Consider the following 14,750-nt stretch of genomic DNA (forward strand, 5'->3'; position numbering starts at 1 on the left):
TGCAACACAGTGCAACAAAATACAATACATCGAATACAAAACCATACATATAATACAATGGAACACAATACAATGCATCCCACACAATACAATACATCCAACACAATGCAAAACAATACAATACATCCAACACAATGGAACAAAATACACTACATCCAACACAATACAACACAATACAATACAATACATCCAACACAACACAAAACAATATAATACAATCCAACACAATGCAACACAATACACCATATCTAACACAATACTGCACAACAAAATACCTCCAACGCAATACAATCAGTCCAAGACAATAGAATACATCCAACACAATGCAACAAAATATAATGTAGACAACAAAGTACAACACAATACAATACATCCAACACAACACAATAAAATACATCCAACACATTGCAACACAATACAACACATCGAACAAAATACAGCTAATACAACACAACACATTACATCCGACGCAATACAATCCAACTTAACACAATACAATGCATACAAGACAATGCAACACATTACAATATACCCACCAGAATAGAACACAATACAATGCATTCGAGACAACAATAATAATAATCATCATCATCATAAACATAATCATAATAATGATAATGGATGTATTCTATTGTCTTGGACTAATAATAATAATAATAATAATAATAATAATAATAATAATAATAATAATAACAATATAGTAATAATAATGATGATGGTGATGATAATAATAATAATAATTATTATTATTATTATTGCTGCTGTTGTTGTTGTTGATCTTTTTTTTATTATTATTACTATTATCGTATTTTTCTTATTATTTTTATCATTATTATTAGTATGATTATTTACATAAGTATTAGAATTATTATAAGATAATGATAATAATAATAATAATTATTATTATTATTATTTTTATTATTATGATTATTATGATGATGATGATGATGATTATAATATAATAACCATAATCATAATCACAATCATATTTATAATCATAATATTATTACTATTATTAGTGTTGTTATATTATGAGGATGAGGATTATGATCATGATGATGATGATTATTATTACTTACAGCAGTAGTAGTAGTAGTAGTAGTAGTAGTAGGAGCAGCAGCAGCAGCAGCAGCAGCAGCAGTAGTAGTATGGTTTTATTATTATTATTATTATTGTTGTTGTTGGTGGTGGTGTTGGTGTTGTTGGTGTTGTTATTATCATTATTATTATATGATGATGATGATGATGATGAAGATGATTATTATTTGCAGTAGTACTAGTAGTAGTAGTAGCAGCAGCAGCAGCAGCAGCAGCAGTAGTAGTAGTAGTAGTAGTAGTAGTAGTAGTAGTGTAGTAGTAGTAGTATTGTTTTATTTTTGTTATTATTATTATTAATTATTATTATCACATTATGATAATAATTATGATGAATATTATTATTATTATTATTATTTGATGATGATGATGATGATGATGATGATGATGATATATCACCATCATCATCATAATCACGATAATAATAATAATAATAATAATAATAATAATAATGATGATGATGATGATGATGATAATGATCATGATGATGATGATGATTATTATGATAATTATAATGTACATATGATGAAGATTATTATTATTTGATGATGATCATGATTATTATTAGTATTATAAATAATAATAATAATAATAATAATAATAATAATAATAATAAAAGTTATCATCATCGTCATCATCATCATTATTATTATGATTATTATTATGATTATGATTATGATGATGCTGATAATGATGATGATGATAATGATTACTATTTTTGTTGTTGTTTTTATCATTATCATTATAATTATTATTATTATTATTAGATCATGATGATGATGATGATGCTTCTTATTCTTGTTCATATTATTATTATTATTATTATTATTATTATTATTATTATTATTATCACATTATGATATAGATTATGATGAAGATTATTATCATTTGATTATGATCATGATGATGATTATTATTATGATAAATAATAATATGAAGAAGAAGAAAAAATCGTCATCATCATCATCATTATTATTATTATTTTGATTATTATTATGATGATGATGATGATTACTATTATTGGTGTTGTTGTTGTTGATATTATTATTATTGTTATCATTCTTCTTCTTCTTCTTCTTCTTCTTATTATTATTATTATTATTATAAATGATGATGATGATGATGATGATGATGATTCTTCGTCTTCTGAATATTATTACAACTATTATATTCATCATTATCATTATTATTATTATTATTATTTTTAGTAGTATTGTTATTATTTTTATTACTATTATTATTATTATTTTTGTTGTTGTTCTTGATGTTGTTATAATAATAATAGTAAAAATAAAATAATAATAATCATAATAATAATAATAATAATTCTTTTCCTGTTCATTATTTTTATAATCGTTATCATTACTGTTATTATTGCTGTTGTTTTTACTATTATGGTTACTATATAATAATAATAACAATAACAATAACAATAATCATCATCATCATCATCATCATCATCATCATCACCATTATTATTATTGTATAATTTCCAGTGGATAAACTACCAAGGCAACCATGTATTTGTTCTGTATTGTCCACGTGTTCTGTGTAGTTACTTCGGGATTAAAGAGGCTATGCAAGTCTTGAATAAAAGCTAATTTGTATTTGTGTTTGCACATTTCTTCTGTCTTTGCTGCTGTGTGCACATGTCAAATGATTGGTATAAGGACAGGCCCGGAAGTGTCTGGGTTTGTTCCAATGTACCTTTTATTTACCTGTGTGCTAGCTGAATCGGTAGCGTAAGAATCACTGACTTGAAGTTGTGTACCTTGTGTAATGGAGAGAGTTACCACCCTTTACTATTTGTTAATCATATCGTTTCCTGGCCTCATGATTTGTATAATTTCCAGTGGATAAACTACCGAGGCAACCATGTATTTGTTCTGTTTTGTCCACGTGTTCTGTGTAGCTTATTCAGGATTAGAGAGGCTATGCTAGTCTTGAATAAAAGCTAATTTGTGTTTGCACATTTCTTCTGTCTTTGCTGCTGTGTGCACATGTCAAATGATTGGTATAAGGACAGGCCCGGTGCTTCCTTTTTGAGGAAGTGTCTGGGTTTGTTCCAATGTACCTTTTATTTACCTGTGTGCTAGCTGAATCGGTAGCGTAAGCATCACTGACTTGAAGTTGTGTACCTTGTGTAATGGAGAGAGTTACCACCCTTTGCTATTTGTTAATCATATCGTTTCCTGGCCTCATGATTTGTATAATTTCCAGTGTACAAACTACCGAGGCAACCATGTACTTGTTCTGTATTATCCACGTGTTCTGTGTTGCTTATTCAGGATTAAAGAGGCTATGCCAGTCTTGAATAAAAGCTAATTTGTGTTTGCACATTTCTTCTGTCTTTGCTGCTGTGTGCACATGTCAAATGATTGGTATAAGGACAGTCCCGGCGCTTCCTTTTTGAGGAAGTGTCTGGGTTTGTTCCAGTGTACCTTTTATTTACCTGTGTGCTAGCTGAATCGGTAGCGTAAGCATCACTGACTTGAAGTTATGTACCTTGTGTAATGGAGAGAGTTACCACCCTTTGCTGTTTGTTAATCATATCGTTTCCTGGCCTCATTATTTGTATGATTTCCAGTGGATAAACCTCCGAGGCAACCATGTATTTGTTCTGTATTGTCCATGTGTTCTGTGTAGAGAAAGGTGGCAGAATGGTTAAGACGCTCAGCTGCCAATACAGAGAGTCCGTGAGGGTGTGGGTTCGAATCCCGCTCTCGCCCTTTCTCCTAAGTTTGACTGGAAAATCAAACTGAGCGTCTAGTCTTTCGGATGAGACGATAAACCGAGGTCCCGTGTGCAGCACGCACTTGGCGCACTGAAAAAGAACCCATGGCAACGAGAGTGTTGTCCTCTGGCGAAATTACGTAAAATGAAATCCACTTTCATAGGTACACAAATATGTAAGCATGCACTCAAGGCCTGACTAAGCGCGTTGGGTTATGCTGCTGGTCAGGCATCTGCTCAACAGATGTGGTGTAGCGTGTATGGATTTGTCCGAACGCAGTGACGCCTCCTTGAGAAAGTGAAGTGAAGTGAAGTGTGTAGCTTATTCAGGATTAAAGAGGCTATGCCAGTCTTGAATAAAAGCTAATTTGTGTTTGCACATTTCTTCTGTCTTTGCTGCTGTGTGCACCTGTCAAATGATTGGTATAAGGACAGGCCCGCCGCTTCCTTTTTGAGGAAGTGTCTGGGTTTGTTCCAATGTACCTTTTATTTACCTGTGTGCTAGCTGAATCGGTAGCGTAAGAATCACTGACTTGAAGTTGTGTACCTTGTGTAATGGAGAGAGTTACCACCCTTTGCTCTTTGTTAATCATATCGTTTCCTGGCCTCATGATTTGTATAATTTCCAGTGGATAAACTACCGAGGTAACCATGTATTTGTTCTGTATTGTCCACGTGTTCTGTGTAGCTTATTCAGGATTAAAGAGGCTATGCCTGTCTTGAATAAAAGCTAATTTGTGTTTGCACATTTCTTCTGTCTTTGCTGCTGTGTGCACATGTCAAATGATTGGTATAAGGACAGGCCCGGTGCTTCCTTTTTGAGGAAGTGTCTGGGTTTGTTCCAATGTACCTTTTATTTACCTGTGTGCTAGCTGAATCGGTAGCGTAAGCATCACTGACTTGAAGTTGTGTACCTTGTGTAATGGAGAGAGTTACCACCCTTTGCTATTTGTCAATCATATCACTTCCTGGCCTCATTATTTGTATAATTTCCAGTGGATAAACTACCGACGCAACCATGTATTTGTTCTGTATTGTCCACGTGCTCTGTGTAGCTCTTTCAGGATTAAAGAGGCTATTCCAGTCTTGAATAAAAGCTTATTTGTGTTTGCACATTTCTTCTGTCTTTGCTGCTGTGTGCACATGTCAAATGATTGGTATAAGGACAGGCCCGGTGCTTCCTTTTAGAGGAAGTGTCTGGGTTTGTTCCAGATGAGCGTTATGCAGATGGCTGTGTCCGTGAGCTCAATCGGTATGGAGGCGACTCACTGATGGTGTGGGTAGGCATCCACTTGAGGGGCAGAACTCCCCTACACCTTGTGCAAGGGACCCGTACAGAGACACGATCGTTTGGTCACTTATCGAGCCAGCCCTCCACCGTGTACCTCCAGGAAAGGAACTGGCCGGCTCGTTCACCAGACCTAAACCCCACTGAGCACTTGTGGGACCTGCTTGAACGACGGGTGCGCCAGAATCACCCAACTGCTGCAGACCTTCATGACCTGTTTCGTTTTCTGCAGCAGGAGTGGGCTGCCTTGCCTCAGAACATCATTAGAGCACTTGTTCAGTCCGTGAGGCAGAGATGTGGAGAGCACCAGGCTACTAAAGTGACATCTGTGAATCGAATGACATTTAAAAAAAAATCGTTGGTGATTTTGTTCCGGGGGTAGTTGATTTCTCTAAAAGAAATGACGTTTTAATGGATTTTTACTCGTATACAGTTGTCAGATAATAAAACTCAACATTTGTGAAATTTACTACATTTTGTATTCTTTGTCTAATTTTCGTGACAGTTTTTTCTGCCTGGCTCTGAACTTTTCTTGGAGTTGTACATTACTAGATTGGAGCTCCAATAGACAGACTATTGCAGTTGGACTACCCCGCCTTTGCATCCGTAAATTTGTGGTGGACGGGAGAGGGAGAGGTGGGAGGAAGAGTAAATAAAGGCTAGCCCAGAACGAACCACACCCCCGAGATGAAATTGTTCCGTAAATGTACGGAAATATGTAAATCTGAGAGCCGAAGGGTCGATCCTGAGATCCAGGTAAATCCATTGTGAAAATCAACGGGGGTTCATGTATGCGTGGTTGGTTTGTTTTCCGTTGATCAGACTCACGCGTCGATCCGTATTCTCAAACGGGTTAAGATTTTGTCTAGATGCAAAATGTGGCGAACTGTATGCTTAAGAGAACCCGTTTGAAAACATGACTCAGCGCAAAACTTTTCTCCATGTTGCGCGCATGAATCTGAATCTGAATCTGAATTTATAACGTTCAAAAACGTAAAAGTTCTTCAGTCCGTTTATATACCCTGCAATAAAGAGGCTTCGAGAAGAGAGCGATTTCTCTGAGCGCCTAACTCAGACAAATTCCAAACTGTGGCGGTTGATTGAAGTCTTCTTCTTCGTTCGTGGGCTGCAACTCCGACGTTTACTCGTATGTGCACGAGTGGGCTTTTACGTGTATCACCGTTTTCACCCCGCCATGTAGGCGGCCGTGTAACGCAGCAGTACACTTCATGGCTGCAGAGTTGTCTAGAGCTGGGATCTATTTCCGGTGCACCAAAGATTCATCCTTATCATGTACATGCATTATTATAATATTTTGTTTGAGCGTGCGTACTGTCTGTCATCCATACATGTATTTCTCAATCACCATTCTCTTCGTTTTCGCATGGCTTTATTTCTATATTGCGCGAGGTCACTCCTCCGGCTTTCCACCCTTTATGTAACAATGTGTGCTCGCGCGTGTGTGCACGTCTGTGCACGTGTTTGCATAGTAATGAGTTGAAAGAATGCGACTTTCACACACTCACACAAACATACACATACGCGCGCGTGCGCGCGTGTGCTTGAATGCCCACGCGAACTCTCATACAAGGTTGAATAGAACACACACACACACACACACACACACACACACACACACCTAATGTTGCAAACCGTAAGTGGAAGGAGTGTATCAAACTTTGTTTGTTTTTTTGTGGGGGAGGACGGAAAGTCGGAGGGTGGGGGGACCAAACCAGCATGAAGGAGGGTATGGGGGGATGAGGGGGGAACGTCCCCCGGGGGACGTTTCAGGTCACTGAATTGACCCCTGGGGGACGATTTAGGACACCGACAAATTCCCCCGGGGAATCAACGGGAGGAGGGGGGGGGGGGCGATTTGGGACGTTACACCTGTAATCACCCCTGATGTTTCAGTGTACCGAATTAACCCTAATGTTTCAGTGTATTTCAGTGCCCCTAACTAAAACCCACTATTTCAGTGTATTTAAGTGCCCAAAATTAAACTTATCTTTAAGCGCACCCAGTTAGCCCTGTTGTCTCAGTACACCTAATTACATGAAGTGTGTGTGGGTGTGGGTGAGAGAGAGAGAGGGGAGGGGAGAGAAAGGGAGAGAGATTGAGGGGGGGGGGGGGAGAGAAAAGTAGAGAAAGAGAGAGAGAGAGGGGGGGGGGGGGGGGGGGGGGGGAGACAGAGAAGCAAGTATGATTCTGTCTCTGCTTTATATTTAGCATTAGTTAGCGAAAACGTGAAGAGGCTTGTGGCATGCATAAACATTCACACACACACACACACACACACACACACACACACACACACATTTTGCACAGGTTTTCATCACATTCGGAAATACAACTCCAGAAATAACGATAGACAGGTTTGATTTTGTCAGTCAGTACATATAATGATAGGCAATAACATGTATACACTCATCATCCACAAGAGAAAGGAAAGGGGTGGGAAAAGACACAACAATGTGAACGGAGTGATCATATATCACAGAAAACTGTATTGTTTACATTGTAAGTCAAACATAATACCAAACGCATTTTCAAAAGAAGCAATTGCATTAGTAGTATCTTAACATTGGCATTAATAATATTTCAGCGATATTTGTTAACATATGCATTCCCATTAAATCCTCAAAAAAGTTGCCGATATTTCGGTGACATTATGTCTATTGTCATAAGCAAGCAAACAAGGAAACATAACCGCTATGGTGTACTAGATAAACGTCAAAACGAATAATACACCCATGTGGTATGTGGAAGCAAGACAAGTGTATATCACATGAATCTTTCCAACAGCATCTGCACAGCATCAATAAAGAAGTTTAAAAAACAACAACACCAAAACACTGATATACATGTAACATCCACAACAACAGTATGACGTCAAAACCACTGATATACATGTAACATCCACAACAATATGACTGGGTACAGAATTATGTCACTCAAAGGATATTATGATCAGTAGATGCGAGCAACATTAATGTCAGGCGATGCTTGCGCATTCACCAAGAGAAAGTGGGATGAACTGTCGTGACGCTGTTGTCCGTCAGTCACTTTGATCAAAGGCTGTCGTTTTTGGCTCACGTGGTGTGTGTGTGTCGAGGAGGTGGGGGTAAACTTTAACATATTCATTTTCTCTGGAAATGCCTCGCCTACTGACACCAAACTTAGCTTAAAAATACACACATTCTAATAAATTGATCATGCATTTCTATGAAAGGCACAAAACATAAAGAAACCAAAATGTTTCCATTGTCATGTTACTGTTACATTTTTATTTCTTTTTCATAGAACTTAGCACTTTCATCTGATACACTGACAATTTGATCAACAGCACTTAGCAGTCATTTTTTCTTCTTCTTTTTTCTTGTTCAAAGCGGGAATACATGTGCTTTGTATGGAAGTTACATTGTAGCATACATCTGCTATGAAGTGCTGAATTTATCAAGAAATGGTAAATCAGTCTGAACGTACAATGGGGTATATTTTCTTTAAACGGGTTTCACTCATCTAAAATTCTAGATTTCAAATATGGCTAAAGACACCGAAAGGCTGTTGTGTTCTGCACTCGGTGTGATGATCAACACACTATATAAACTTTTGCCCACGTGTTCGTTCGTTGGTTAAAAAAAAAGAAGAAAAAAAGGGGTTTGGGACTGTCCTGTTCATGCATATGAATCGGTTCGCGCCGTCGATATGGGGTGATTATGATGTATACTGGGCGGAGTTTTTGTTATCACGTATCGAAACCGAAAGTTGTGATGAAGACAGGAAAAGTCTTAAACTTTATTTGATCTGTATCATGATCGTAAAAAAACGCAATGCCGATCGATGTGGGCTGCTTATGACGGAATTGTTCCGTTTCCAAAGGCTTGTTTCTGATGGTGAACCATAATATTACTTGGATAGGTAAGTAAGAATTTATAACAAGCCCCACCCAGCAACTCCACGTTTTGCTAAGTCTTCTTGTTTTTCAGCAGGAACCAAACGTGAGCCACTGGGGCTTTGCCTCTTAACCCTATCCTTTATCTGCTGTAATCATTAAACAGGACTTCCGTATCTGACCAACAGACCATCGACACCCCCCACCTCCCCTCCCCACCCATCCCCGAAAGGAACACTGAACTGCGCGAGCACACACACACATACATACAGACTGGCAGAATGGTTAAGACGTTCAGCTCCCAATATAGAGAGTCTGTGAGGGTGTGGGTTCGAATCCCGCCCTCGTTTGACTGGAAAATCAAACTGAGCGGCTAGTCATTCGGACGAGACGATAAACCGATGTCCCATGTGGAGCACGCACTTGGCGCACTGAACCGATTGGGAACGAGAGTGTTGTCCTCTGGAAAATTCTCTAGAAGAAATCCACTCTGATAGGTACACAAATGTATATGCATGCACTCAAGGCCAAAGCGCGCTGGGTTATGCTGCTGATTATGCATCTGCCTAGCTGATATGGTGTGGCGTATATGGATTTGTCCGAACGCAATGACACCTTGAGAAATTGAAACTGATACACTTTTTGTTTCTTATGTTACGTATGTTACGTTAAGTTATCATTGTGTGTTTTATTCCTTTTATTGTCTGTGGTAAAAACACTTCTGTTTTTTGTGGAAACGTATAAACACTTTTACTGTGTTGTTTATTCTTTAATTCTGTTTGTGGTAATACATTTTTGTGGACGTGGGGGGTGGGGGGTGGGGGGTGGGGGGTCGTATGCGTGAAGTGCTCCTTGCACCAATGTCTTCAATTCCCCAAACTGTCATTCCATATGGCTGTCTGTTTTCCCTTCCTGTCCACTCTAATGGGAGTGGTCTACAAACACTCCTGAAGACAATCCACTACACGGTGGCATGCGTGTGGATGCCTTGTAAGCAGGTGGTGAAGTGCCAGTGACCATGGCCCCTATAAGTCCACGATTTCTCGCAATCCCACGATTTCTCTCATTTTGTGAGAAATCGTGGTCGTTCCCCTCCCACGTTTTCTCTCAAATGCGAGAAATCGTGGGAAGTCCCCTTAATTGTTATCAAAAATATTTCCTTTGTCATCGGGGTTGGTTTCTTGTCTTTTCCCAATGCAAATCTAAGTGAAAAATGAGAGATGAAACGATAACGACGATCATGATAATGATAGTGACGTTAGCGAGGACATCAACAACAGACGGTGAAGGTGATGACACAGTACTGGTTTAAGAAAAATGTCAATATATGTGTATGTGAGTGAGTGAGTGAGTGAGTGTGTGTGTGTGTGTGTGTGTGTGTGTGTGTGTGTGTGTGTGTGTGTTTCCTTATGTGTGTTTACTTGGCTGGTTGATTTGGTCTTCTTTCACTGTTTTAATATATTTTCATGTTCTAAGTGTCTTATGTGAAACTGTGAATCTATTTGCAATGCAGTCTTGCATGCAAAAGGATGCAGACACAAACAAATGAACAAATAAGCAAGCATGAAATGAAGAACATTCTAAATAAATGTAACAGAAATGGTTGCATCACAACAAACATCAAAACTACTTGGTCCAGTTTCACGCGCCATACGTGAGGGTAAAACATTGTGAAACACCCTTTTTTGCTGTCACATTTATGTATAATGCTGAATCATTTTGATTTTATTCCCAGCATCTATAAAAGATTCGGTTCAAGTCATATTATATCATATCATATTCATTTCATATTATATTTCTGTTTGAGTTAAACACATTGCCTGAATTTCGTTGTTGCTATTGATTCCGATGTTGAATTTGAGGTCGATGCAATGCAGTGATCTATCTTACGTGAAATGCAATAAGTTGTGTTTCAGTGTCAATACTGTTGATGTCTTCACTAACGCCATTGTCATCGTTGTCGTCCCCCCCCTCCCCCTCCTTTTCTCTTTCTCTCTCTCATTTTTGACTCATTTGTGTAAACAAAGTGAGTCTATATTTTAACCCGGTTTCGGTTGTGTGTGTGTGTGTGTGTGTGTGTGTGTGTGTGTGTGTCCGTGGTAAACTTTAACATTGACATTTCCTCTGCAAATACATTGTCAGTTGACACCAAATTAGGCATAAAAATAGGAAAAATTCAGTTCTTTCCAGTCATCTTGTTTAAAACAATATTGCACCTCTGGGATGGGCACAAAAAAAAGAAAGAAAAAAAAGAAGAAGCTAAATTATATGCAAACTGCATTTACTGTTATATTTATATTTTTTTAATTCTCTAAACTTGGCACTTGGATCTGATATTCTGACACAACAACAAGAGCAGTCATTTTTTATCATTTTTTGTTCAAACAGGAACATCTTTTGCTAAGCATGGAAGTTTTATTTATTTTGCAAACGTTTTGGTGCAGATAGTAAAAAAGGGAAATTAATCTGTAATTAATGCTAGGGGACTTAATTTGCTTTAAAATGATCTTTCTAATCTTAAACACACCATTTGGAAATTATACTCAATACATTAACACCTTGTGTGTTTTACTCTCAGTGTACAGGGCTTTCACTATGTTCATTCGCCCAAGCGGTCTTTTTCGGAAAGTATTAAAATCAATACGACGAGTGGACTTTACAGATCTATTGGCTGCGCCCTGAAGGTCATGGGCAAAAATCAATTGCGTACACATATTTATACACATTCAAAGCGCGTGCTCATATTCTTCGCGAACGCGAACGACGCCATTTTGTTTCAAGTTGTTGACCTGCCCGTTCAATCCTATATTCAATGGACAATACACGATAACATGTGATGGAAAGTTGGAGAAGGAGACCGTTAAATATTTATTCAGAGAAAGATTTGTGAACGCCTCATCACTTACTGGATTATGCCCCAGACTGCCATAAAAATATCCACAGAATCAGTCGGAATTCACAGTTAAAAACTGTAAATCATGCGAGTTAATACCCTTGAATTGATCATGATGAAACGAAAAAAATATCAGTCTTGACTTTTCTCAAAATGAAGTCCTTTTCACTTCTTACGACGTTTAGAAGTACTTGTACTTGGCTCTACATGTTATTAGTTTAACAAAATACTAAATTTTCATATCAACGTTAAAACTATAAAACTAGAATGAACATAAAAGAGAAATTGAATCGACCGTGTCGTACCACATTCCCGGCGGGTGTAACTAAACTTGTACATCTATCTAGATCTAGAGAAAACGGCTAAATGTTGCAGTGTGATTGCGGCGATAGCCACGTCTCCTTTACCGCGGACTTAAAAATAATTTTAAAATTGCCCTTAAAGATTTTTTGACTGCTCAAGATACACCAGAATAATATGATTTAAACAGCGTTCTCACTGCGAATACCGCAATTGATTTATCGCCCTTTAAAAAAGTATGTTCAAATATTAAATTTTAGAACGTCAGTTAAGGAGCCACGATAGTGTAATGGGTAAGACAGTTTCTTCTCACCCGAACACACAGGGTTCGAATCTGGTTAGGACTTTTTTTTTTCTTTTTTCTTTTTTTTAACCCGAAGCTTCATAATAACAAATACAGAACACATTTTAACGATTAATTTTTTTTTTTTTTTTAAAGTGTATCACAAGTGAGTCTTGAAGGCCTTGCCTATCTTATTCTCTAAGATTTACACTTGGAAAAGACAAGAAACCGACTGGATGATAACAGAAATATTTTTTATAAAAATAATGGGGAATTCCCACGATTTCTCGCAACTGAGAGAAAACGTGGGAGTGGAACGACCACGATTTCTCGTAATCCCACGATTTCTCTCACTTTGAGAGAAATCGTGGGATTGCGAGAAATCATGGGATAAGTGAGAGAAATCGTGGGATTGCGAGAAATCGTGGGATTACAGCCCCCACAACTTCACCCACTGTCCACAGACCTTAGAGCTGAGACTGGCCCGGTGTGGAGTCATGGTGCCAGGCAGTGTTGGTTCTGTCACTGGTAGAGTGCGTCATCGCAGATTCTTAACAGTCACATGCCATTTTTGTTCTGATCACAACAACCTGTTAGATCTGGTTATGGCAATCAGCCAGACCTGCTTATGGCAGTATGGCCTGGTTACAAAATGTGTTGGAGCTGATTATGACATTGGATTAGACTTGTTTATGAAAAAAAAATCGCTAGATTTGATTGGGACAGTCAATTAGACCCGATTATGACAATCGGTGTGACAGGACAGTCAGCTTGTTATAGACCTGTGGACACAATCTGCATTGTCGTTTTTGTCACTTTGACTGAACCAGTTATGATGTTCGCTGTTATTTGTTGTTGTAGTGAAACATGCATTTCTTGCCAAAAAGAAGTCACGCATTTGTGAAGAACGATTTTCAAAACCATCCCAAAACAGTGTAATGTCACATTCAGCACACACGAAAAGCAAATCAAGACCTTAGATCTTTAAACCCAACCCAACCTTTCACACAAGAAACAAATCAAGATTTCTGAGATCTTTAAAAACCTAACCTAACCCTCCATCCACGTCGTCCTGTCTCCCCACATCGTGTGCTCAGTGGAAGAGGACTTCCATCATGCCTATGGAAGCCGTATGAAAGGAACAGCCTATCTAGCTGTATTCTGTCTCATATACCCATTATTTTCCATTCATCAGCCAGCTAAGAACACACTTGACAAGTCAACGTAGTCGGCCAAAGACGAGTAGAAGTGGCCTGTAGCATTCTATCTCCTCTTCTCCACCTTCTTCTCTGGTCCCTGTCTTAGTGTGTCAACGTGCTGTGATGAGGTGCGGAGTGGAGAGAAGGAAAGTGAGCGAGGCGGGCGGACTTTAGGATCTGGGCCTGTTTCCACTCGGGCAGGTGATAAAAGGCCTGTCTGCTCAACTGGGTGGCCTCCCGGAACTGCTTGTCGCTTAGGTGATGCTGAAACAGACAGTGCACCTTCATCCACAGTAACATAATCAGCAAGTGAATATCAACAAGAATTATATACATATCTTGTTATGTGTCACTTAATCTTGAACACAAAACTACTCTAAGGAACGTTTACATTAATCATCCGCATGTGTGCTCACAAAGATGAATTAAAAGAGGTAATCAGGGGAACAAAAAGAAAGCACTCGGAAACACACACACACGCATGCACAAACACTCGCATACACACGCACAATATATTTTGGAAAAGGGGAAGTTTTTATGGCTGACTTAAATTAGTTTTTTGTACACATTTGGTGAAAAAAGGAACACTTCCAGCAGATGGACCAGACAGAGAAAGAGCGGCGGCCAACAGTGGAATGTGTGAATCCGGGGATGCGGAGACGGAGCGAGATGGTACACAGTAGCAACTCGGAAAGGGTGAGATCGAGATGCGATTAAGTTCGTCCTTCGGATTCGAAGATGACCATGGCTTCAAATATCAGATAGAAGATTAATTGTTGTGGGTCGGGAGGTGATTTATGAGGCCAATCCGGACCCTGAAGGCTCGCCCACATGTGGGACAAGTGAGTATGTGCTATCGTGGCAGTGGATGCTGCTCGAGCCTTGCATACAGCACGCTTGCGTTGCACCTCGGTGATGCGCCGAGGCTTCAGCTGCACGGGCTCCTGTGGTGCTCTTGCTGCGCCAAACTGGACGGTCCAGAGCAAGCGTCCTTCATGTGTTGATGTCGACGCCCAGGACTTTGAAGGGCGTTTTGAGGCAGTCTCTCCAACTGAACGCATGCA

The 14,750-nt window shown here is 38.8% G+C and overlaps 1 protein-coding gene and 1 long non-coding RNA gene across 5 annotated transcripts in view; one reads left to right on the plus strand and one right to left on the minus strand.

Annotated features, from left to right (window-relative positions):
- Positions 1-5,546, plus strand: part of LOC143297429 (uncharacterized) — a 37,278-nt gene extending 31,732 nt beyond the window's left edge. Inside the window, exon 4 of the long non-coding RNA XR_013057272.1 lies at positions 5,041-5,546. This is a non-coding gene — a long non-coding RNA (uncharacterized LOC143297429). The remainder of the gene's footprint in view (positions 1-5,040) is intronic.
- Positions 5,547-7,498: 1,952 nt separating this feature from the next.
- The window catches only part of LOC143296923 (advillin-like), a 214,067-nt gene continuing 206,815 nt past the window's right edge, over positions 7,499-14,750 (minus strand). For all 4 annotated transcript variants that reach the window (XM_076608944.1, XM_076608942.1, XM_076608945.1 and 1 more), the window contains one exon: positions 7,499-13,950. In XM_076608944.1, coding sequence (XP_076465059.1) covers positions 13,789-13,950 — 162 coding nt within the window. In that variant the 3' untranslated portion in view covers positions 7,499-13,788. The remainder of the gene's footprint in view (positions 13,951-14,750) is intronic.

This window comes from Babylonia areolata, chromosome 22 (assembly GCF_041734735.1).
Source record: "Babylonia areolata isolate BAREFJ2019XMU chromosome 22, ASM4173473v1, whole genome shotgun sequence".
Taxonomy (NCBI): domain Eukaryota; kingdom Metazoa; phylum Mollusca; class Gastropoda; order Neogastropoda; family Buccinidae; genus Babylonia; species Babylonia areolata.